General features: G+C 44.0%; 1 protein-coding gene across 1 annotated transcript; it reads right to left on the bottom strand.

The window, feature by feature from the left end:
- Nucleotides 1–2,505: 2,505 nt before the first annotated feature.
- On the bottom strand, nucleotides 2,506–4,223 carry LOC125511286. Its single transcript, XM_048676615.1, has 3 exons — nucleotides 4,035–4,223; nucleotides 3,442–3,612; nucleotides 2,506–2,970 (listed from the first exon to the last, which is right to left on the bottom strand). The coding sequence occupies exons 1-3, from the start codon at nucleotides 4,122–4,124 to the stop codon at nucleotides 2,887–2,889; spliced, it is 345 nt and encodes a 114-aa protein (XP_048532572.1). The 5' UTR covers nucleotides 4,125–4,223; the 3' UTR covers nucleotides 2,506–2,886.
- Between the last annotated feature and the right edge of the window lie 20,723 nt (nucleotides 4,224–24,946).

Raw genomic sequence — 24,946 nt, 5'->3', positions numbered from 1 at the left:
GCTCCCAAGTCAAAAAGTTTCTGAAACCTCGCAAAACTAAATAATTAAACCAGTAAAACAATCAGCAACATTTATCTTCAAAGTCAGCACTACAAAATTTAGCAAAAGTAAGTCATTGGATTTATCTTTATTGTCAACAATGAATACTCATAATGCTATGGATATTGCCACTCTTACCAAGAAGCAAGTTGCCCAATAAGCTGAATAAACTTAGAAAAGCGCCAATTTTGACCGATACCATAAAACATGGTATTTTGACTCAGAGACAATGATGGTGTTGGCCGTTCACCTATAAGAAAACTGCAGAACATATTCTCCTGTAGAACAATGGAATGGAACGGCTAATCGAAGACGCAAGATGTTGCTGATGCCAAACGCATATTTGCCTGTCTCCTGGAGGGCCATGCCCCTGTCGACGGTGCACCTGACGAAGGATTCTCGTACCGGATGAACATGAACTGTCCTTCAGGAGCCACTTGTAATGGTGCTAAAGACAAGGGCTAATACATCGGGCACAGCAACTCAGAAGCTAGTGATCGTTACAGCATACCTACAAGGCTACAACAGTTTTTCAGTTTCGAAAAAGCATTCTTATCTGCATTAGGTCGATCCCGGGTGGCACGTATAAGGCCAGCGTTCGAGCCAGACAAGGGAATGCCGAGGCCTGCTGAAGCGTCCACAGGGAGGGCTCCCCAGGACCTTGCCGGAGAGCGGGGGCAACGCAGCGTCGCTGGCGGAGGAGTGGCAGAGTGTTGGCAGGTTTGAGTGCAGGGTCCATGGGGTCGCCGGCACCGGAGATGGTGCCGCGGTTTAGAGGGATGGCTGGGAGTGATGGAGACACGAGGGCTGGCGCCACAGCAGTGCCCGCTGGCCACAGTGACGGCGGCATATGCTTAGGGGCGTGGAGGTGGTTGGGTCAGGGTGGAGGAAGAAGGAGAATGTAGAAGCTCAGGCTGGGCTGGAGGGGGAACACGAGGGCAGCCGTTGGATTTCAATCCAACATTACCTATTGCATTAAAATGGCATTCTGAGTACCTATAGAACTGTTCATATGGGCAATGGACGATCTAGGGCGAGGACTGACAGGACATGCGCTTAATCGCTTATGATGGAAGGGTGGCTGCTTCTATCGTCCCTACTATTCACCAGGGAACACACTGTACAGCATCAGATGTAGCAGCGCCAGCAAGACTCATGACAAGAAATAGTGAGACCAGCTTAACTGTGATGCCACAAATTTACCATGGGAAACGTCCCTCGTAGATAGTACTACAGCAGTTTGAACGTCCTCCCCCTGAAATCAAAGCAAACAATTCTTAGATCGCTTGTTCATACTTACAAATTACAAAACATGTGATGGGCCTCACCTCCAGGGGCACCTTGCGGGTATATCAGTCACAGTTAGTAGACGAGCAGAAGTACAAAACATAACTGGCACAATGTATTGACCAAATGGTCAAAATCTTGGCATATCAGTAGCACAGATGAGTTCACCCTTATAAGCTGACATAGATTATGGTACAACAAACACTCTGTGCCAGAAATTTCCCACCTAATCAGGGTTCGGTTTGTTCTCAACGCTTGCTTTGCTGAGGATAAAAACACCAAGAGTGATCAGACTGGCACTTGCAAACCACTGTATGTATAAAGCTTCCAATTCAAATTTTCTAAGAAATAAGCTCCCAAGTCAAAAAGCTGAGTGCAGCGAAGTAAACAAAAAAAAAGTTTCCAAAATCTCACAAAACTAAATAATTAAACCAGCAAAAAATTCAGTAACATTTATCTCCAAAGCCAGGGCAATACAGAATAAGCACTACAAAAATTAGCAAAAACAAGTCATTGAATTTATCTTTACTGTCAGCAATGAATACTCATTATGATATTGATATTACCACTCTTACCAGGAAGCAAGTTGCTGAATAAACTTAGAAAAGCGCCAATTTTGACCAATGCCATGAAACATGGTATTTTGACCACACATGAACTTCCTCACTGACAATATGATGCTGTCGCTCATACTGATGACGAAACTTCACCTATCAGCAAACTGCGGAACACATTCTCCTGTAGATGAATGGAACGGCTAAACAAATGCGCAAGATGTTGACACGAAAACATATTTTGCTGTCTCAGGGAGGCATGGTGAATGCAAAGCTGCTGTCGATGGTGCACCTGACGAATGACTCTTGTACCGGAGCAACATGAACAGTCCTTCAGGAGCCACTGTGGAAAGGGATCTTGTAATGCTAAAGACACATGCTAACACAAAGGGCACAGCAACTGAAATGCTAATGATCGTTACAGCAGTACCAACAGCAGTTTTCCCAGATTTGAAATAGCATCCAGAATATCTATCAAACTGTTGTTCATACCGGCTATGGCTAGGGCTGATCAGGATATACCTAGCAAATGCTGGATGGATGACTGCTTCTACCATAAACTTGAATTGTTTCATCATGGAAAACCCTACACAGTATCAGAAGATGGCACCAGAGACAATAGACAAACTAGAAATAGTAAGTAATCAACTTAACTGTGATGTCACAAATTTACAACAGGAGAAATGCAAAGAACAAAAAAGATCCACCGATAATGCTACAACAGTTTGAATGCCCTCCCGTTGAAACCAAAGCAAGCAACTCTTAGATCATGTGCTCACTTCTTACTTACAAATTACAAATTGGGTGGCGTATCTTAAACCGTTACAAATTGGGTGGTGTATCTTAAACCGTACTAGTGTACATGTTAGTGGATGAGCTGAGACCAAATGCACACATTATTTTCGGATACTTAGCATTGCATCAGGACGAGCACACAGCCACTGGAAATATAGGAATAAGCTCGCAAAATTTATGTCCCAGCTAACAGACTGGTAGCAACTCCCAATCAATCAGAGTTCACTTTCTCCTCAATACTTGATTTGCTGAGGATGAACACACCAAGAATGATCAGACTGGCACCTGCAAACCACTGTATGGACATAGCTCCAAGTTAAAAATGCTGAGTGCAGTTAAGTGAAAAAATAATTCCAAAAATTAGCAAAATTAAGTCATCAAATCTGTCAAAATTTAGCAGCATCTATGTATGTCATCTGCAGTAACTACTCAATGATATAGCAAAAATTGGTCATCTTTATGTTATGGAATGTCCACTCCAATTGAGCAAGAAGCGAGTTGTTTAAGGAAATTGCTGATTTTAAAGGAGATCACAAACCAATGGAAATAAAATTAAAGGCTTCCTTAACATGCACTACTGCCATTACGGAAAATGGAGAATTGTTAAAATAGTACTCCCTCTGTTCACAAATATAAGATGTTCTAACTTTTTTCTGAATCGGATGAATATAGACAAGCTTTAGTGTGTTTGTTCACTCATTTCAGTCTGTATGTAGTCCATATTGAAATATCCAAAACATCTTATATTTCTGAACGGAGGAAGTACCTTAGAAGGCAGAGGTTCCTGAAACAGGAAATACCCTGCAAGACCTGACGAGATGAAGTTGGCGGCGAAGTTGGTGACCGTTGCCTGGAGGGACGACAAAGCTTTGAGGCTGTTCACGTAGCACCCCCACATTGTCACGTTGAAAAGTATCACCATTCCGTATTTGAGCAACTGAGGAAGGCAAGATCACAGTCAGTGACAGTCATCGTCAGCCCTGTGTTCCGAAGCAGGGGAAATTTTGTCAAAAAATTTCAAGCAGGCAGCACTGATCTCAATCTAGGAGAAACTGAACCCTTTAAGTGCTGATCCCAAGCTACTGTACCCTTCATGTTATGCTAGTCAACACAGGGAGTAATTTCACCATGAAATAAATCGCGATTTCAGCTTGAATTCAGTCTTGCTTCTACCAGTTATAAGGTCACAGGCCCACACTCGCTATCGAATTCGCTAACTGGTAACTCGGGACAGCTATGTCGGAGATTCATGTACCGTCCGGGAGGCTGGAGCAACCTAAATTAAGGGGGCTGCAGACTTGCAGGTAAGGTGAGAAGAAGTTCAGATCGGAGGGAAAGGAGAGAGGATTGGTTCGGTACCATGGGCGCGAAGAACTTGGCGGAGATGGCGGCGAGCGCGGCGTTGAGGCCCGCCGCGAGGGCCCAGGCGTATCCGCCTCGGCTCGCCATCGGAGCTAGTCTTTGCTCTCGCCGGAGATCCACTCCCCACGCTGCAGCAAACTAGCGAAGTGGTCGCCGATGCGCGGAAGGGGAAGGCCGGCCACAGCCCGGACGTGCATATGGACGACCAGGCCTTCTCGCCGCAATTACATGGGCCATGGGCCATGGGCTTTGCACATTCTTACAGCGCTAGTAAGAATGTGCAAGTAACCCTCCAAAATTTTCTCAAAAAAAAAAGTAACCCTCCAAAAAAAAGTAAGAATGTGTAAGTTGCTCAAAAAAAAAAAGGGAAAAATGTGCAGAACCCCAAGGCAGCTTAAAGTGTGCGCTATGTCCCACCCGGAAAACATGCAAAGACTTCCAAGAGGGAATATGAGATCTTGCATCTGTCACTAGTCTTTTCTCAAAATAAAATAAAAATCTATCACTAGACTAGCGATATAGAGCAGTCCTACCAAAAGTTCAAAAAAAAAACATTCATACCAACGCTAATTGGACACGAGGATCTTTTATCACAAGTGCAAAAGAGATTAGTTCCTCGCAAAAAAAGAAGGCAAACAGATTCATTTTTCTGCAAAATAAGAAAAATAGTTCACGACATACGCTACCTAAGAAAGAAGTGCATATTTCAACCCCGAACTTTTGCCCTAGTCTAATTTACAACCCCGAATTCCAATACCGTCTAAACTACAACCCCCAACTCTCAAAACCGGTCAGGATTGAACCTTTCTTTCTCTGTTGACCGGTTTTGACCCGTTGACTAGTGAACTGTAAATTAAAATAAAATAAAAATGAAGTTGAAAAAAATTGTTTTTTCCACAAGGTTAACAATAAATTCAAAAATAATTAATAAGTGGAACAATAGTAATTTCAAAAATAATTTTGATTTTTTCACTGGGCTGAACAATAAATTCAAAAAATACCAAAAATTCAAAGAAATTCGAATATTTTTTGCATGGAATATGTGTCAATGTGTGAGGCCCGTGCCAACTTTCATCGCGTTCGGACATTTGAGTAGCTCTCAGCCAAAAAAACAAAACCAGCCCGAACAATGCATGAACAGTTAAATGTTTCACATACCCCATATTTGTCTTTTTACTGAGAGCTACTCAAATATCCAAAGAAGCTTAAAAAATTGTAATTTTTTTTAAATTACCGCACCAGTTGAAAAAATATAAAATGATTTTTTAATTCACTGTTCACCCAGTCAATGGGTCAAAACCGGTCAACTTGGTCAAAACTGGTCGAGAGGTAGAGAAGGGATGAATCCTGACCGGTTTTGAGAGTTAAGGGTTGTAGTTTAGACGGTATTGAAGTTTGAGGTTGTAAATTAGATTAGGGCAAAATTTCAGGGTTGAAATATGCACTTCTCTCGCTACCTAACCATAAGTCATGCAAATTTACCGACTCATTTAGTTATTTATCCCCATCGACATAACTCTCTCTCTCTACAATGACAAACCTATTAAGGACACTCACTGGTTCAAACATTGAAAATGTTGGCAGCTAGAGCATTTCCACCTACCTCTTTAGATTCTTATCGAAGTGGCTGGAGCCGCCAAATAATACATTTGATCAAAAGAGTGCATGACCGGACAAATAAGTCCAATATGATTGCAAGAGTGCTATATGTTTTGTTTATATAGAAATAACAATGAAAAGCATTGTAAATTTTACAAATGGAGGAGGTACCATGTATCTTCATATTGCTAATTACATGATGCACCTTTTCTTTCGGGCATTTGCTATTCATCTTGTTGGGGAACGTAGTAATTTTAAAAAAATTCCTACGCACACGCAAGATCATGGTGATGTATAGCAACGAGAGGGGAGAGTGTAGTCTACGTACCCTCATAGACCGGCAACGGAAGCGTTGACACAACGTAGAGGAAGTAATCGTACGTCTGCCCGATCCGACCGATCCAAGTACCGAACGTATGGTACCTTCGAGTTCTGCACACATTCAACTCGGTGACGTCCCTCGAGCTCCGATCCAGCCGAGTGTTGAGGGAGAATTTCGTCAGCACGACAGTGTGATGACGGTGATGATGTTCTACCGACGCAGGGCTTTGCCTAAGCACTGCTACGATATGACCGAGGTGGAATATGGTGGAAGGGGGCACCACACACGGCTAAGGAACGATCACGAAGATCAACGTGTGTGTCATGAGGTGCCCCCTTGCCCCCGTATATAAAGGAGAGAGGGGGAGGTGCGGCCGGCCCCTAGGGGTGCGCCTGGGGGAGTAGGACTCCCCCTTCTTGCCTTGTTGGAGAAGGAAAGGGGAAGGGGGAAAGAGGAAAGGCCCCCCCTTCCTTGTCCTATTCGGACTAGAGGGGGGAGGGGGCGCGCGGCCTGCCCTGGCCGGCCCTCCTCTTCTCCCTTAGGGCCCATGTAGGCCCATTAACCCCCCCCCCCCCCCCGAGGGGGGGGGTTCCGGTAACCCCCCGGTACTCCGGTAAAATCTCGATTTCACCCGGAACGATTCCGATATCCAAATATAGGCTTCCAATATATCAATATTTATGTCTCGACCATTTCGAGAGTCCTCGTCATGTCCGTGATCACATTCGGGACTCCTAACAACCTTCGGTACATCAAAACACAAAAACCCTAATTACGATCGTCACCGAACTTTAAGCGTGCGGACCCTATGGGTTCGAGAACTATGTAGACATGACCGAGACACGTCTCCGGTCAATAACCAATAGCGGAACCTGGATGCTCATATTGGCTCCTACATATTCTACGAAGATATTTATCGGTCAAACCGCATAACAACATACGTTGTTCCCTTTGTCATCGGTATGTTACTTGCCCGAGCTTCGATCGTCGGTATTCCAATACCTAGTTCAATCTCGTTACCAGCAAGTCTCTTTACTCGTTCCATAATACATCATCTCACAACTAACTCATTAGTTGCAATGCTTGCAAGGCTTATGTGATGTGCATTATCGAGAGGGCCCAAAGATACCTCTCCGACAATCAGAGTGACAAATCCTAATCTCGAAATACGCCAACCCAACAAGTACCTTCGGAGACACCTGTAGAGCACCTTTATAATCACCTAGTTACGTTGTGACGTTTGGTAGCACACAAAGTGTTCCTCCGGTAAACGGGAGTTGCATAATCTCATAGTCATAGGAACATGTATAAGTTATGAAGAAAGAAATAGCAACAAACTAAACGATCAAGTGCTAAGCTAACGGAATGGGTCAAGTCAATCACATCATTCTCCTAATGATGTGATCCCGTTAATCAAATGACAACTCATGTCTGTGGTTAGGAAACATAACCATCTTTGATCAACGATCTAGTCAAGTAGAGGCATACTAGTGACACTCTGTTTGTCTATGTATTCACACATGTATTATGTTTCCGATTAATACAATCCTAGCATGAATAATAAACATTTATCATGATATAAGGAAATAAATAATAACTTTATTATTGCCTCTAGGGCATATTTCCTTCAGTCTCCCACTTGCACTAGAGTCAATAATCTAGATTACACAGTAATGATTCTAACACCCATGGAGCCTTGGTGCTGATCATGTTTTGCTCGTGGAAGATGCTTAGTCAGCGGGTCTGCAACATTCAGATCCGTATGTATCTTGCAAATTTCTATGTCTCCCACTTGGACTAAATCCCAAATGGAATTGAAGCGTCTCTTGATGTGCTTGGTTCTCTTGTGAAATCTGGATTCCTTCGCCAAGGCAATTGCACCAGTATTGTCACAAAATATTTTTATTGGACCCGATGCACTAGGTATGACACCTAGATCGGATATGAACTCCTTCATCCAGACTCCTTCATTTGCTGCTTCCGAAGCAGCTATGTACTCCGCTTCATATGTAGATCCCGCCACGACGCTTTGTTTAGAACTGCACCAACTGACAGCTCCACCGTTCAATATAAACACGTATCCGGTTTGCGATTTAGAATCGTCCGGATTAGTGTCAAAGCTTGCATCTACGTAACCATTTATGATGAGCTCTTTGTTACCTCCATATACGAGAAACATATCCTTAGTCCTTTTCAGGTACTTCAGGATGTTCTTGACCGCTGTCCAGTGATCCACTCCTGGATTCCTTTGGTACCTCCCTGCTAGACTTATAGCAAGGCACACAGCATTGCATACATGATAGAGCCTATGGCTGAAGCATAGGGAACATCTTTCATTTTCTCTCTATCTTCTGCGGTGGTCGGACATTGAGTCTTACTCAACTTCACACCTTGTAACACATGCAAGAACCCTTTCTTTGCTTGATCCATTTTGAACTTCTTCAAAACTTTGTCAAGGTATGTGCTTTGTGAAAGTCCAATTAAGCGTCTTGATCTATCTCTATAGATCTTAATGCCCAATATGTAAGCAGCTTCATCGAGGTCTTTCATTGAAAAACTCTTATTCAAGTATCCCTTTATGCTATCCAAAAATTCTATATCATTTCCAATCAGCAATATGTCATCCACATATAATATCAGAAATGCTACAGAGCTCCCACTCACTTTCTTGTAAATACAGGCTTCTCCAAAAGTCTATACAAAACCAAATGCTTTGATCACACTATCAAAGCGTTTATTCCAACTCCGAGAGGCTTGCACCAGTCCATGAATGGATCACTGGAGTTGCACATTTTGTTAGCTCCCTTTGGATCGACAAAACCTTCCGGTTGCATCATATACAACTTTTCTTCCAGAAATCCATTCAGGAATGCAGTTTTGACATCCATCTGCCAAATTTCATAATCATAAAATGCGGCAATTGCTAACATGATTCGGACAGACTTAAGCATCGCTACGGGTGAGAAGGTCTCATCGTAGTCAATCCCTTGAACTTGTCGAAAACCTTTCGCAACAAGTCGAGCTTTCTAGACAGTTACATTACTGTCAGCGTCAGTCTTCTTCTTGACGATCCATTTATTCTCAATTGCTTGCCGATCAACGACAAGTCAACCAAAGTCCACACTTTGTTCTCATATATGGATCCCAACTCAGATTTCATGGCTTCTAGCCATTTTGCGGAATCTGGGCTCACCATCGCTTCTTCATAGTTCGTAGGTTCATCATGATCTAGCAGCATGACTTCCAGAACAGGATTACCGTACCACTCTGGTGCGGATCTTACTCTGGTTGATCTACGAGGTTCGGTAGTAACTTGATCTGAAGTTTCATGATCATTATCATTAGCTTCCTCACTAATTGGTATAGGTGTCACAGAATCCAGTTTCTGTGATGTAATACTTTCCAATAAGGGAGCAGGTACAGTTACCTCATCAAGTTCTACTTTCCTCCCACTCACTTCTTTCGAGAGAAACTCCTTCTCTAGAAAGGATCCATTCTTAGCAACGAATGTCTTGCCTTCGGATATGTGATAGAAGGTGTACCCAACAGTCTCCTTTGGGTATCCTATGAAGACACATTTCTCCGATTTGGGTTCGAGCTTATCAGGTTGAAGCTTTTCACATAAGCATCGCAGCCCCAAACTTTCAGAAACGACAACTTTGGTTTCTTGCCAAACCACGGTTCATAAGGCGTCGTCTCAACGGATTTCGATGGTGCCCTATTTAACGTGAATGCAGCCGTCTCTAAAGCATAACCCCAAAACGATAGCGGTAAATCAGTAAGAGACATCATAGATCGCACCATATCTAATAAAGTACGATTACGACGTTCGGACACACCATTACGCTGTGGTGTTCCGGGTGGCGTGAGTTGCGAAACTATTCCGCATTGTTTCAAATGTAGACCAAACTCGTAACTCAAATATTCTCCTCCACGATCAGATCGTAGAAACTTTATTTTCTTGTTACGATGATTTTCAACTTCACTCGGAAATTCTTTGAACTTTTCAAATGTTTCAGACTTATGCTTCATTAAGTAGATATACCCATATCTACTTAAATCATCTGTGAAGGTGAGAAAATAACGATATCCGCCACGAGCCTCAACATTCATCGGACCACATGCATCTGTATGTATGATTTCCAACAAATCTGTTGCTCTCTCCATAGTACCGGAGAACGACGTTTAGTCATCTTGCCCATGAGGCACGGTTCTCAAGTACCAAGTGATTCATAATCAAGTGATTCCAAAAGTCCATCAGTATGGAGTTTCTTCATTCGCTTTATGTTGGGGAACGCAGTAATTTCAAAAATTTTCCTACGCACACGCAAGATCATGGTGATGCATAGCAACGAGAGGGGAGAGTGTTGTCTACGTACCCTCGTAGACCGGAAGCGGAAGCGTTAGCACAACGCGGTTGATGTAGTCGTACGTCTTCACGGCCCGACCGGTCAAGCACCGAAACTACGACACCTCCGAGTTCTAGCACACGTTCAGCTCAATGACGATCCCCGGACTCCGATCCAGCAAAGTGTCGGGGATGAGTTCCGTCAGCACGACGGCGTGGTGACGATCTTGATGTTTTATAGTTGCAGGGCTTCGCCTAAGCACCGCTACAATATTATCGAGGACTATGGTGGAGGGGGGCACCGCACACGGCAAAGAGATCAATGATCAACTGTTGTGTCTATGGGGTGCCCCCCTTCCCCCGTATATAAAGGAGTGGAGGAGGGGGCCGACCAAGGAGGGTGGCGCGCCCTAGGGGGGAGTCCAACTCCCACAGGGAGTAGGACTCCCCTTTTTTCCTATTAGGAGTAGGAGAGGGAAGGAAGAGGAAGGAGGGAGGAAGGAAAGGGGGGGGGGCGGCCCCCTTCCCAATTCGGATTGGGCTTGGGGGGGTGCACCCCCTCCCTTGCTCCTTTCCCCTCCTTTCCACTAAGGCCCAATAAGGCCCATATACCACCTGGGGGGTTCCGATAACCTCCCGGTGATCCGGTATTGTCCCAATCTCACCCGGAACCTTTCCGGTGTCCAAATATAGTCGTCCAATATATCGACCTTTATGTCTCGACCATTTTGAGACTCCTCGTCAAGTCCGTGATCACATCCGGGACTCTGAACAACCTTCGGTACATCAAAATATATAAACTCATAATGAAACTGTCATCATAACGTTAAGCATGCGGACCCTACGGGTTCGAGAACAATGTAGACATGACCGAGACACGTCTCCGGTCAATAACCAATAGCGGAACCTGGATGCTCATATTGGCTCCTACATATTCTATGAAGATCTTTATCGGTCAGACCGCATAACAACATACGTTTGTTCCCTTTGTCATCGGTATGTTACTTGCCCGAGATTTGATCGTCGGTATCTCAATACCTAGTTCAATCTCGTTTCCGGCAAGTCTCTTTACTCGTTTTGTAATACATCATCTTGCAACCAACTTATTAGTTGCATTGCTTGCAAGGCTTAAGTGATGTGCATTACCGAGAGGGCCTAGAGATACCTCTCCGACAATCGGAGTGACAAATCCTAATCTCGAAATACGCCAACCCAACATGTACCTTTGGAGACACCTATAGAGCACCTTTATAATCACCCAGTTACGTTGTGAAGTTTGGTAGCACACAAAGTGTTCCTCCGGTAAACGGGAGTTTCATAATCTCATAGTCATAGGAACATGTATAAGTCATGAAGAAAGCAATAGCAACAAACTAAACGATCGGGTGCTAAGCTAATGGAATGTGTCATGTCAATCACATCATTCTCTTAATGATGTGATCCCGTTAGTCATATGACAACTCATGTCTATGGTTAGGAAACATAACCATCTTTGATTAACGAGATAGTCAAGTAGAGGCATACTAGTGACACTTTGTTTGTCTATGTATTCACACATGTATTATGTTTCCGGTTAATACAATTCTAGCATGAATAATAAACATTTATCATGATATAAGGAAATAAATAATAACTTTATTATTGCCTCTAGGGCATATTTCCTTCAGTCTCCCACTTGCACTAGAGTCAATAATCTAGTTCACATCGCCATGTGATTTAACATCAATAGTTCACATCACCATGTGATTAACACCCATAGTTCACATCGTCATGTGACCAACACCCAAAGGGTTTACTAGAGTTAATAATCTAGTTCACATCGCTATGTGATTAACACCCAAAGAGTACTAAGGTGTGATCATGTTTTGCTTGTGAGAGAAGTTTAGTCAACGGGTCTGCCACATTCAGATCCGTACATATTTTGCAAATTTCTATGTCAACAATGCTCTGCATGAAGCTACTCTAGCTAATTGCTCCCACTTTCAATATGTATCCAGATTGAGACTTAGAGTCATCTGGATCAGTTTCAAAACTTGCATCGACGTAACCCTTTACGATGAACCTTTTGTCACCTCCATAATCGAGAAACATATCCTTATTCCACTAAGGATAATTTTGACCAATGTCCAGTGATCTACTCCTAGATCACTATTGTACTCCCTTGCCAAACTCAGGGCAGGGTATACAATAGGTCTGGTACACAACATGGCATACTTTATAGAACCTATGGCTGAGGCATAGGGAATGACTTTCATTCTCTCTCTATCTTCTGCCGTGGTCGCGTTTTGAGTCTTACTCAACTTCACACCTTGTAACACAGGCAAGAACTCCTTTTTGACTGTTCCATTTTGAACTACTTCAAATTTTTGTCAAGGTATGTACTCATTGAAAAACTTATCAAGCGTCTTGATCTATCTCTATAGATCTTGATGCTCAATATGTAAGCAGCTTCACCGAAGTCTTCCATTGAAAAACTCCTTTCAAACATTCCTTTATGCTTTGCAGAATAATTCTACATTATCTCCAATCAACAATACGTCATTCACATATACTTATCAGAAATGTTGTAATGCTCCCACTCACTTTCTTGCAAATACAGGCTTCACCGCAAGTCTGTATAAAACTATATGCTTTGATCAACTTATCAAAGCGTATATTCCAACTCCGAGATGCTTACACCAGTCCATAGATGGATCGCTGGAGCTTGCATATTTTGTTAGTACCTTTAGGATTGACAAAACCTTCTGGTTGCATCATATACAACTCTTCTTTAATAAATCCATTAAGGAATGTAGTTTTGTTTATCCATTTGCCAGATTTCATAAAATGCGGCAATTGCTAACATGATTCGGATAGATTTAAGCATAGATACGAGTGAGAAACGCTCATCGTAGTCAACACCTTGAACTTGTCGAAAACCTTTTTGTGATAATTCTAGCTTTGTAGATAGTAACACTACTATCAACGCCCGTCTTCCTCTTGAAGATCCATTTAATCTCAATGGCTCGCCGATCAATGGGCAAGTCAATCAAAGTCCATACTTTGTTCTCATACATGGATCTCATCTCAGATTTCATGGCCTCAAGCCATTTCGCGGAATTTGGGCTCATCATCGCTTCCTCATAGTTCGTAGGCTCATCATGGTCAAGTAATATGACCTCCAGAACAGGATTACCGTACCACTCTGGTGCGGATCTCACTCTGGTTTACCTATGAGGTTCGGTAGTAACTTGATCTGAAGTTACATGATCATCATCATTAGCTTCCTCACTAATTGGTGTAGTAGTCACAGGAACAGATTTCTGTGATGGACTACTTTTCAATAAGGGAGCAGGTACAGTAACCTCATCAAGTTCTACTTTTCTCCCACTCACTTATTGCGAGAGAAACTCCTTCTCTAGAAAGGATCCATTCTCAGCAATGAATATCTTGCCTTCGGATCTGTGATAGAAGGTGTACCCAACATTTTTCTTTTGGGTATCCTATGAAGATGCACTTCTCCTATTTGGGTTTGAGCTTATCAGGTTGAAACTTTTTCACATAAGCATTGCAACCTCAAACTTTAAGAAACGACAGCTTAGGTTTCTTGCCAAACCATAGTTCATACGGTGTTGTCTCAACGGATTTAGATGGTGCCCTATTTAACGTGAATGTAGCTGTCTCTAATGCATAACCCCAAAACAATAGTGGTAATCGGTAAGAGACATCATAGATCGCACCATATCTAATAAAGCACGGTTACGATGTTCGGACACACCATTACACTATGGTGTTCCAGGTGGCGTGAGTAGTGAAACTATTTCACATTGTTTTAACTGAAGGCCAAACTCGTAACTCAAATATTTTACTTCTGCGATCATATCGTAGAAACTTTTATTTTTGTTATGATGATTCTCCACTTCACTCTGAAATTCTTTGAACTTTTCAAATATTTCAGACTTGTGTTTCATCAAGTAGATATACCCATATCTGCTCAAATCATCTGTGAAGGTCAGAAAATAATGATACTTGCCGTGAGCCTTAACACTCATCGGACCGCATACATCAGTATGTATGATTTCCAATAAGTCAATTGCTCGCTCCATTGTTCCGGAGAATGGAGTCTTAGTCATCTTGCCCATGAGGCATGGTTCACAAGCATCAAGTGATTCATAATCAAGTGATTCCAAAAGTCCATCAGCATGGAGTTTCTTCATGTGTTTTACACCAATATGACCTAAACGGCAGTGCCACAAATAAGCTGCACTATCATTATTAACTTTGCATCTTTTGGTTTCAATATTATGAATATGTGTATCACTACGATCGAGATCCAATGAACCATTTTCATTGGGTGTGTAACCATATAAGATTTTATTCATGTAAACAGAACAACAATTTATTCTCTTACTTAAATGAATAACCGTATTGCAATAAACATGATCAAATCATATTCATGCTCAACGCAAACACCAAATAACACTTATTTAGGTTCAACACTAATCCCGAAAGTATAGGGAGTGTGCGATGATGATCATATCAATCTTGGAACCATTTCCAACACACATCGTCACTTCACCCTTAACTAGTCTCTGTTCATTCTGCAACTCCCGTTTCGAGTTACTACTCTTAGCAACTGAACCAGTATCAAATACCGGGGGGTTGCTACGAACACTAGTAAAATACACATCAATAAACCGTATATCAAATATACCTTTGTTCACTTTGCCATCCTTCTTATCCGCCAAATACTTGGGGCAGTTCCGCTTCCAGTGACCAGTCCTTTTGCAGTAGAAGCACTTAGTCTCGGGCTTAGGACCAGACTTGGGCTTCTTCACTTGAGCAACAACTTGCTTGCTGTTCTTCTTGAAGTTCCCTTTGTTTCCCTCTGCCCTTTTCTTGAAACTAGTGGTCTTGTTAATCATTAACACTTGATGCTCTTTATTGATTTCTACCTTCATCGATTTCATCATCATGAAAAGCTCGAGAATCGTTTTCATCATCCCTTGCATACTATAGTTCATCACGAAGTTCTACTAACTTGGTGATGGTGACTAGAGAATTTTGTCAATCACTATTTTATCTGGAAGATTAACTCCCACTTGATTCAAGAGATTGTAGTACCCAGACAATCTGAACACATGCTCACTGCTTGAGCTATTCTCCTCCATCTTTTAGCTATAGAACTTGTTGGAGACTTCATATCTCTCAACTCGGGTATTTGCTTGAAATATTAACTTCAACTCCTGGAACATCCGTATGATCCATGACGTTCAAAACGTCTTTGAAGTCTCGATTCTAAGCCGTTTAAGCATAGTGCACTAAACTATCAAGTAGTCATCATATTGAGCTAGCCAAACGTTCATAACGTCTGCATCTGCTCCTGCAATAGGTCTGTCACCTAGCGGTGCATTAAGGACATAATTCTTCTGTGCAGGAATGAGGATAATCCTCATATCACAGATCCAATCTGCATCATTGCTACTAACATCTTTCAACTTAATTTTCTCTAGGAACATATCAAAAATAAAACAGGGGAGCTAAACGCGAGCTATTGATCTATAACATAGATATGCTAATACTATCAGGACTAAGTTCATGATAAATTAAAGTTCAATTAATCATATTACTTAAGAACTCCCACTTAGAAATACATCCCTCTAATCTTCTAAGTGATCACGTGATCCAAATCAACTAAACCATAACCGATCATCATGTGAAATGGAGTAGCTTTCAATGGTGAACATCAATATGTTGATCATATCTACTATATGATTCACGCTTGACCTTTCGGTCTCAGTGTTCCGAGGCCATATCTGCATATGCTAGGCTCGTCAAGTTTAACCTGAGTATTCTGCGTGTGCAAAATCTGGCTTGCACCCGTTGTAGATGGACGTAGAGCTTATCACACCCGATCATCACATGGTGCTGGGCACGGCGAACTTTGGCAACGGTGCATACTCAGGGAGAACACTTTTATCTTGAAATTTAGTGAGAGATCATCTTATAATGCTACCGTCAATAAAAGCAAGATAAGATGCATAAAAGATAAACATCACATGCAATCAATATAAGTGATATGATATGGCCATCATCATCTTGTGCTTGTGAGCTCCATCTCCGAAGCATCGTCATGATCACCATCGTCACCGACGCGACACCTTGGTCTCCATCGTAGCATCGTTGTCGTCTCGCCAATCTTATGCTTCCACGACTATCGCTACCGCTTAGTGATAAAGTAAAGCATTACAGCGCGATTGCATTGCATACAATAAAGCGACAACCATATGGCTCCTGCCAGTTGCCGATAACTCGGTTACAAAACATGATCATCTCATACAATAAAATTTAGCATCATGTCTTGACCATATCACATCACAACATGCCCTGCAAAAACAAGTTAGACGTCCTCTTCTTTGTTGTTGCAAATTTTACGTGGCTGCTAGGGCTTAGCAAGAACCGTTCTTACCTACGCATCAAAACCACAACGATAGTTTGTCAAGTTGGTGCTGTTTTAACCTTTGCAAGGACCGGGCGTAGCCACACTCGGTTCAACTAAAGTTGGAGAAACTGACACCCGCCAGCCACCTTTGTGCAAAGCACGTCGGTAGAACCAGTCTCGCGTAAGCGTACACGTAATGTCGGTCCGGGCCGCTTCATCCAACAATACCGCCAAACCAAAGTATGACATGCTGGTAAGCAGTATGACTTATATCGCCCACAACTCACTTGTGTTCTACTTGTGCATATAACATCAACGCATAAAACCTAGGCTCGGATGCCACTGTTGGGGAACGCAGTAATTTCAAAAAAATTTCCTACGCACACGCAAGATCATGGTGATGCATAGCAACGAGAGGGGAGAGTGTTGTCTACGTACCCTCGTAGACCGGAAGTGGAAGCGTTAGCCCAACGCGGTTGATGTAGTCGTATGTCTTCACGGCCCGACCGATCAAGCACCGAAACTACTACACCTCCGAGTTCTAGCACACGTTCAGCTCGATGACGATCCCCGGACTCCGATCCAGCAAAGTGTCGGGGATGAGTTCCATCAGCATGATGGCGTGGTGACGATCTTGATGTTTTATCATTGTAGGGCTTCGCCTAAGCACCGCTACAATATTATCAAGGACTATGGTGGAGGGGGGCACCGCACACGGCTAAGAGATCAATGATCAACTGTTGTGTCTATGGGGTGCCCCCTGCCCCCGTATATAAAGGAGTGGAGGAGGGGGCTGGCCAAGGAGGGTGGCGCGCCCTAGGGGGGAGTCCAACTCCCACAGGGAGTAGGACTCCCCTTTTTTCCTATTAGGAGTAGGAGAGGGAAGGAAGAGGAAGGAGGGAGGAAGGAAAGGGGGGCCGGCCCCCTTCCCAATTCGGATTGGGCTTTGGGGGGGGCGCCCCCTCCCTTGCTCCTTTCCCCTCCTTTCCACTAAGGCCCAATAATGCCCATATACCTCCCGGGGGGTTCCGATAACCTCCCGGTGATCCGGTATTGTCCCGATCTCACCCGGAACCTTTCAAGTGTCCAAATATAGTCGTCCAATATATCGATCTTTATGTCTCGACCATTTCGAGACTCCTCGTCAAGTCCATGGTCACACCCGGGACTCCGAACAACCTTCAGTACATCAAAATATATAAACTCATAATGAAACTGTCATCATAACGTTAAGCGTGCGGACCCTACGGGTTCGAGAACAATGTAGACATGACCGAGACACGTCTCCGGTCAATAACCAATAGCGGAACCTGGATGCTCATATTGGCTCCTACATATTCTACGAAGATCTTTATCGGTCAGACCGCATAACAACATACGTTTGTTCCCTTTGTCATCGGTATGTTACTTGCCCGAGATTTGATCGTCGGTATCTCAATACCTAGTTCAATCTCGTTACCGGCAAGTCTCTTTACTCGTTCTGTAATACATCATCTTGCAACTAACTTATTAGTTGCATTGCTTGCAAGGCTTAAGTGATGTGCATTACCGAGAGGGCCCAGAGATACCTCTCCGATAATCGGAGTGACAAATCCTAATCTCGAAATACGCCAACCCAACATGTACCTTTGGAGACACCTGTAGAGCACCTTTATAATCACCCAGTTACGTTGTGACGTTTGGTAGCACACAAAGTGTTCCTCCGGTAAACGGGAGTTGCATAATCTCATAGTCATAGGAACATTTATAAGTCATGAAGAAAGCAATAGCAACAAACTAAACGATCGGGTGCTAAGCTAATGGAATGGGTCATGTCAATCACATCATTATCTTAATGATGTGATCCCGTTAGTCATATGACAACTCATGTCTATGGTTAGAAAACATAACCATCTTTGATTAACGAGCTAGTCAAGTAGAGGCATACTAGTGACACTTTGTTTCTCTATGTATTCACACATGTATTATGTTTCCGGTTAATACAATTCTAGCATGAATAATAAACATTTATCATGATATAAGGAAATAAATAATAACTTTATTATTGCCTCTAGGGCATATTTCCTTCACTTTACACCGATATGACCTAAACGGCAGTGCCACAAATAAGTTGCACTATCATTATCAACTCTGTATCTTTTGGCTTCAACATTATGAATATGTGTATCACTACTATCGAGATTCATCAAAAATAGACCACTCTTCCAGGGTGCATGACCATAAAAGTTATTACTCATATAAATAGAACAACCATTATTCTCTGATTTAAATGAATAGCCGTCTCGCATCAAACAAGATCCAGATATAATGTTCATGCTCAAGGCTGGCACCAAATAACAATTATTTAGGTCTAATACTAATCCCGAAGGTAGATGTAGAGGTAGCGTGCCGACTGCGATCACATCGACTTTGGAACCATTTCCCATGCGCATCGTCACCTCGTCCTTCGCCAGTGTTCGCTTAATCCGTAGTCCCTGTTTCGAGTTGCAAATATTAGCAACAGAACCAGTATCAAATACTCAGGTGCTACTGCGAGCTCTAGTAAGGTACACATCAATAACATGTATATCACATATACCTTTGTTCACCTTGCCATCCTTCTTATCCGCCAAATACTTGGGGCAGTTCCGCTTCCAGTGTCTAGTCTGCTTGCAGTAGAAGCACTCAGTTTTAGGCTTAGGTCCAGATTTGGGTTTCTTCTCCTGAGCAGCAACTTGCTTGATGTTCTTCTTCTTCTTCTTCTTCTTCTTCTTCTTCTTCTTCTTCTTCTTCTTCTTCTTCTTCTTCTTCTTCTTCTTCTTCTTCCCTTTGCCCTTTTTCTTGAAACTGGCGGTCTTGTTGACCATCAACACTTGATGCTCCTTCTTGATTTCTACCTCCGCAGCCTTTAGCATTGCGAAGAGCTCGGGAATCGTCTTATCCATCCCTTGCATGTTATAGTTCATCACGAAGCTCTTGTAGCTTGGTGGCAGTGATTGAAGAACTCTGTCAATGACACTATCAAGAGGAAGATTAACTCCCAGTTGAGTCAAGTGATTATGATAGCCAGACATTTTGAGTATATGTTCACTGACCGAACTATTCTCCTCCATCTTGCAGCTATAGAACTTATTGGAGACTTCATATCTCTCAATCCGGGCATTTGCTTGAAATATTAACTTCAACTCGTGGAACATCTCATATGCTCCATGACGTTCAAAACGTCGTTGAAGTCCCGATTCTAAGCCGTAAAGCATGGCACACTGAACTATCGAGTAGTCATCAGCTTTGCTCTGCCAGACGTTCATAACATCTGGTGTTGCTCCAGCAGCAGGCCTGGCACCCAACGGTGCTTCCAGGACGTAATTCTTCTGTGCAGCAATGAGGATAATCCTCAAGTTACGGACCCAGTCCGTGTAATTGCTACCATCATCTTTCAACTTTGCTTTCTCAAGGAACGCATTAAAATTCAATGGAACAACAGCACGGGCCATCTATCTACAATCAAACATAGACAAGCAAGATACTATCAGGTACTAAGTTCATGATAAATTTAAGTTCAATTAATCATATTACTTAAGAACTCCCACTTAGAAAGACATCCCTCTAATCTTCTAAGTGATCACGTGATCCAAATCAAATAAACCATAACCGATCATCACGTGAAATGGAATAGCTTTCAATGGTGAACATCAATATGTTGATCATATCTACTATATGATTCACGCTCGACCTTTCGGTCTCAGTGTTCCGAGGCCATATCTGCATATGCTAGGCTCGTCAAGTTTAACCTGAGTATTCCGCGTGTGCAAAACTGGCTTGCACCCGTTGTAGATGGACGTAGAGCTTATCACACCCGATCATCACGTGGTGTCTGGGCACGACGAACTTTGACAACAGTTTATACTCAGGGAGAACACTTTTATCTTGAAATTTATTGAGAGATCATCTTATAATGCTACCGTCAATCAAAGCAAGATAAGATGCATAAAAGATGAACATCACATGCAATCAATATAAGTGATATGATATGGCCATCATCATCTTGTACTTGTGATCTCCATCTCCGAAGTACCGTCATGATCACCATCGTCACCGGCGCGACACCTTGATCTCCATCGTAGCATCGTTGTCGTCTCGCCAATCTTATGCTTCCACGACTATCGCTACTGCTTAGTGATAAAGTAAAGCATTACAGCGCGATTGCATTGCATACAATAAAGCGACAACCATATGGCTCATGCCAGTTGCCGATAACTCGGTTACAAAACATGATCATCTCATACAATAAAATTTAGCATCATGTCTTGACCATATCACATCACAACATGCCCTGCAAAAACAAGTTAGACGTCCTCTACTTTGTTGTTGCAAGTTTTACGTGGCTCCTACGGGCTTAGCAAGAACCGTTTTTACCTACGCATCAAAACCACAACGATAGTTTGTCTAGTTGGTGCTGTTTTAACCTTCGCAAGGACCGGGCGTAGCCACACTCGATTCAACTAAAGTTGGAGAAACTGACACCCGCCAGCCACCAGTGTGCAAAGTGTCGTGGTTCTAACTCTGACAGTGATGTAGGGGGGTATGTATGGAGAGGCTAGATCTTAGCTATGGAGGAGTTGTAAGCACACGAGGATTACGAGTTCAGGCCCTTCTCGGAGGAAGTAACAGCCCTACGTCTCGGTGCCCGGAGGCGGTCGACTGAATTATGTGTGTATGAATAACAGGGGTGCCAACCCTTGATACTGAGGAGGGGGGTGGCTTATATAGAGTTCGCCAGGCCCCTCCAGCCCTCAGTAATGCAAGGTTTAAAATACATTAAGACTGGGGGTTACTGGTAACGCCCCTAATAAAGTGCTATGATGACCATAAAAGCTACTTAATGACCGACCGTTTGCGTGCAGGGTGACTTTAGATCTCCTGGCAGTCGAGTGGTTGGAATTCGGTCGAGTGATCGCTTCATGGTCGAGTGTCTTGAATCTGTCGAGTGGGATACCTCCAAGTCGATTGAAAGGTGACTTCTTCTAGGGATGTCCTTGGGTAGGGTACTTAGGACAGGTCCATGCCCCTATCCTAGGTACATAGCTTCATCATTAGCCCCCGAATGGATCGAGGTTCGAGTGGGGAAGGAGTTGGGGATCTTTCCGACTGGTTCTTCATGTTATATGAACGTCTTGTTTTGGATCAATTGTCACGGATGACGTCGTCAACTTCTTTCAGTCGCCTTGATCCATTCTTGGCCTCTTGTCGAGTGAATTTCTTTACTTGTGAAGTTCCGAGTGACGGTGTGAAAGGGATCTTTTGTTTGACGAGTTGTTCCGCGGCCCACGGATTTTGCGGGATTTGAATTTCGGGAAGCGCGCGGGACGGGGGCAGCCGCAGCAATCGGATGGGATAGGACGGAAGCTCCTCGATCCTCGCGCCACCTTTTTCGCCACGTACCGCGCGCGCGCCTGTTGCGGGATTTGACGAGATTGCCTGGGCCTACCAGTCAGCCACTCGGAAGCGACCTCTTATAAGCTGCCGGCTCGGGACCCCCGAACAGTGCGCCTTCACTTTTCCCCCTTCCTTCACAAGATCCTCCGCCACCTCCGCTCCCACCTTGGTGCCGTAGGTCTGTTCGAGCTTTGCCGGCGACGATGGTGAAGGAGAAGACGTCGGCTCTGGAGCGCACGAAGAAGGCGGCGGTGCAGGGGAAGGGGAAGAAGTCCACTCGGGGCGGATCTTCCTCGAGGACTGCTCTGCCCAAGGATTGGATCCAGGGCGACTGGATGCCGTCGGTGATTCAGCAGCATGATCTCGATGATCTGGTCGAGGGGGGATTCATTCCCCACGAATCTGCGTGCCTCTCGGGGAAAGAAGTCGAACCCCAGCCTCTTGATGGTGAGTGCGTCCTCCTCGCCACCCATATCGATCGTGGATTCTCTCTGCCTCCTCATCCTTTTTTCCGGAGCTCTTTATATCTGTACGCCCACTGGGTGTGTCTATTAATCTTTTTGACGAGTGGGGGCACGCTAAGTGCACCCACTGGGTGTAGTCCCCGAGACTACGGTGGACTGCTGGCAGTCGACTGTAGTCTTTATATTGTGTTGCTTTAGCTGAACTTCTTCACTCGGTCTGGTCAGGCCATGTCGAATGGAACTGTACACGGTCGGCTGCGGGCAGTCGATTTTTTTTGGTCGAACCAGTGGGGGCACGCTGAGTGCACCCACTGGGTGTAGTCCCCGAGACTACTGTCGAATGTTTTTGATTCGGCTGTAGTCTTAGAAACGCCATCATTGTCTCTTGGTTACTCGGAAGCAACTTATCTTGGATGTCTGTCGACTGACTTTTTGCAGAAATCTTGCGAACTTGTGGCTCGCTACACTGAGTTGGAGAACAAACAGATCCAGCTGAACCTTGACTTGAAGCTTGCTCAGGAGAACTTGCAGAAGGCGAGGGACAAAGCAAAAGGTATGGCTGGTGAGCTTTTGTCGACTGTCCTTTCTTTCTGGCCGTCCTCGATGTTGATCTCACTTGCTGTTTCGCAGACAAAATGGAGGAGGCTCTGAATAAGAAGGATCAAGACCTTGCCGAAGCACAAAAGGAGGCCCTGAATAAAACGAAGCTTGCTGAAGAAAAACTGGCTTCAGTCGGTACTCTTGAAAAGGAAAACTCCAGGCTAAAAACTGCTCTCGATGCGGCTAATCGAGAGGTCAGCCGTCTGAAGAATGGCAATATAGCTCTGAATGACAAGGCAAGTGAACTGGCGGGGAAGAGGAACGATCTGGAGGCTTATCTCGGTGGACTCGCCAAGAAGCTGTTCGTCATGCTCGAGGGTAATTACTCCGGCCCGACTGACTTGCAGTTACCAAATCTGCGTAGAGCCTCAAACTTGATATCTAGGGGAAGGAGTTCAATCGCCCATTTGGCCACTCGACCAGTTGCATCTCTGTTGTGCAAAATCTCTGATAGTGGAGAGTCGCTGACGACTATAATGGAATGATCAGAGAAGTAATGTGCAACCTTCTTCGTGGTCATATAAATCCCATATACAAGCTTCTGGTAATGAGGATATCTTTGCTTTGAAGGAGTCAAAACTTCAGAAACATAATATACTGGGCGCTGAACTTTGAAGGCCTTTCCTTCTTCTTCCCGCTCGACCGTAAGTACTGTACTGACAACTTGTCCTGTGGCTGCAATGTAAATCAGCAAAGGCTCCTTGCTGATTGGGGCAGCAAGCACCGGCTGGGTGGAGAGCAGAGCTTTGAGCTCTGTAAACGCTGCATCAGCTTCTGGAGTCCACTCGAACTTGTCGGACTTCTTCATCAGTCGGTAAAGAGGCAATGCCTTTTCACCGAGGCGAGAGATGAATCTACTTAAAGCGGCCAAGCATCCTGTAAGCTTCTGGACGTCATGCACACGCACAGGATGTTTCATCCGGAGTATAGTACCAATTTTTTCAGGATTGGCGTCGATTCCCCATTCGGAAACGAGAAAACCGAGTAACTTCCCACCTGGAACTCCGAACGTGCACTTTGACGGATTGAGCTTGATATCATACCTCCTGAGGTTGGCAAAGGTTTCAGCAAGGTCAGTCAGCAGGTCGGAACCCTTCCGTGACTTGACCACAATATCATCCATGTATGCCTCCACATTCCGACTGATTTAAGTGAGCAAACACTTCTGAATCATCCTCATGAACGTGGCTCCGGCATTCTTGAGGCCGAACGGCATGGTGACATAACAGAAGCACCCGAATGGAGTGATGAAAGCTGTTTTGATCTCGTCGGGCCCATACAGACGGATCTGATGGTACCCGGAATAGGCGTCTAGGAAAGACAAACGCTCACATCCCGCAGTCGAGTCGACTATCTGGTCGATGCTGGGGAGAGGAAAATGATCTTTCGGGCAGGCCTGATTGATATGCTTGAAATCAATGCACATGCGAAGTGACTTGTCCTTCTTGGGGACCATGACAACATTGGCGAGCCACTCGGAGTGGTAAATTCCTCGAATGAACTCCGCTGCTAAGAGCCGAGCCACCTCCTCGCCAATGGCCTTCCTCTTCTGGACGGCGGACCATCAAAGATGTTCTTTCATAGGTTTAAATTTTGGGTCGAATCGTAGACGGTGCTCAGCCAGCCCCCTGGTTACTCCAGGCATGTCAGCAGGCTTCCATGCGAAGATGTCCTAGTTCTCACGGAGGAACTGGATGAGCGATTCTTCCTATTTGGAGTCGACCGTCGTAGAGATGTGAG

This window comes from Triticum urartu, chromosome 5 (genome assembly GCF_003073215.2).
Source record: "Triticum urartu cultivar G1812 chromosome 5, Tu2.1, whole genome shotgun sequence".
Taxonomy (NCBI): Eukaryota; Viridiplantae; Streptophyta; class Magnoliopsida; order Poales; family Poaceae; genus Triticum; species Triticum urartu.
The sequence above is the reverse complement of the archived record's forward strand: the minus strand, read 5'-3'. Positions and strand labels throughout refer to the sequence as shown.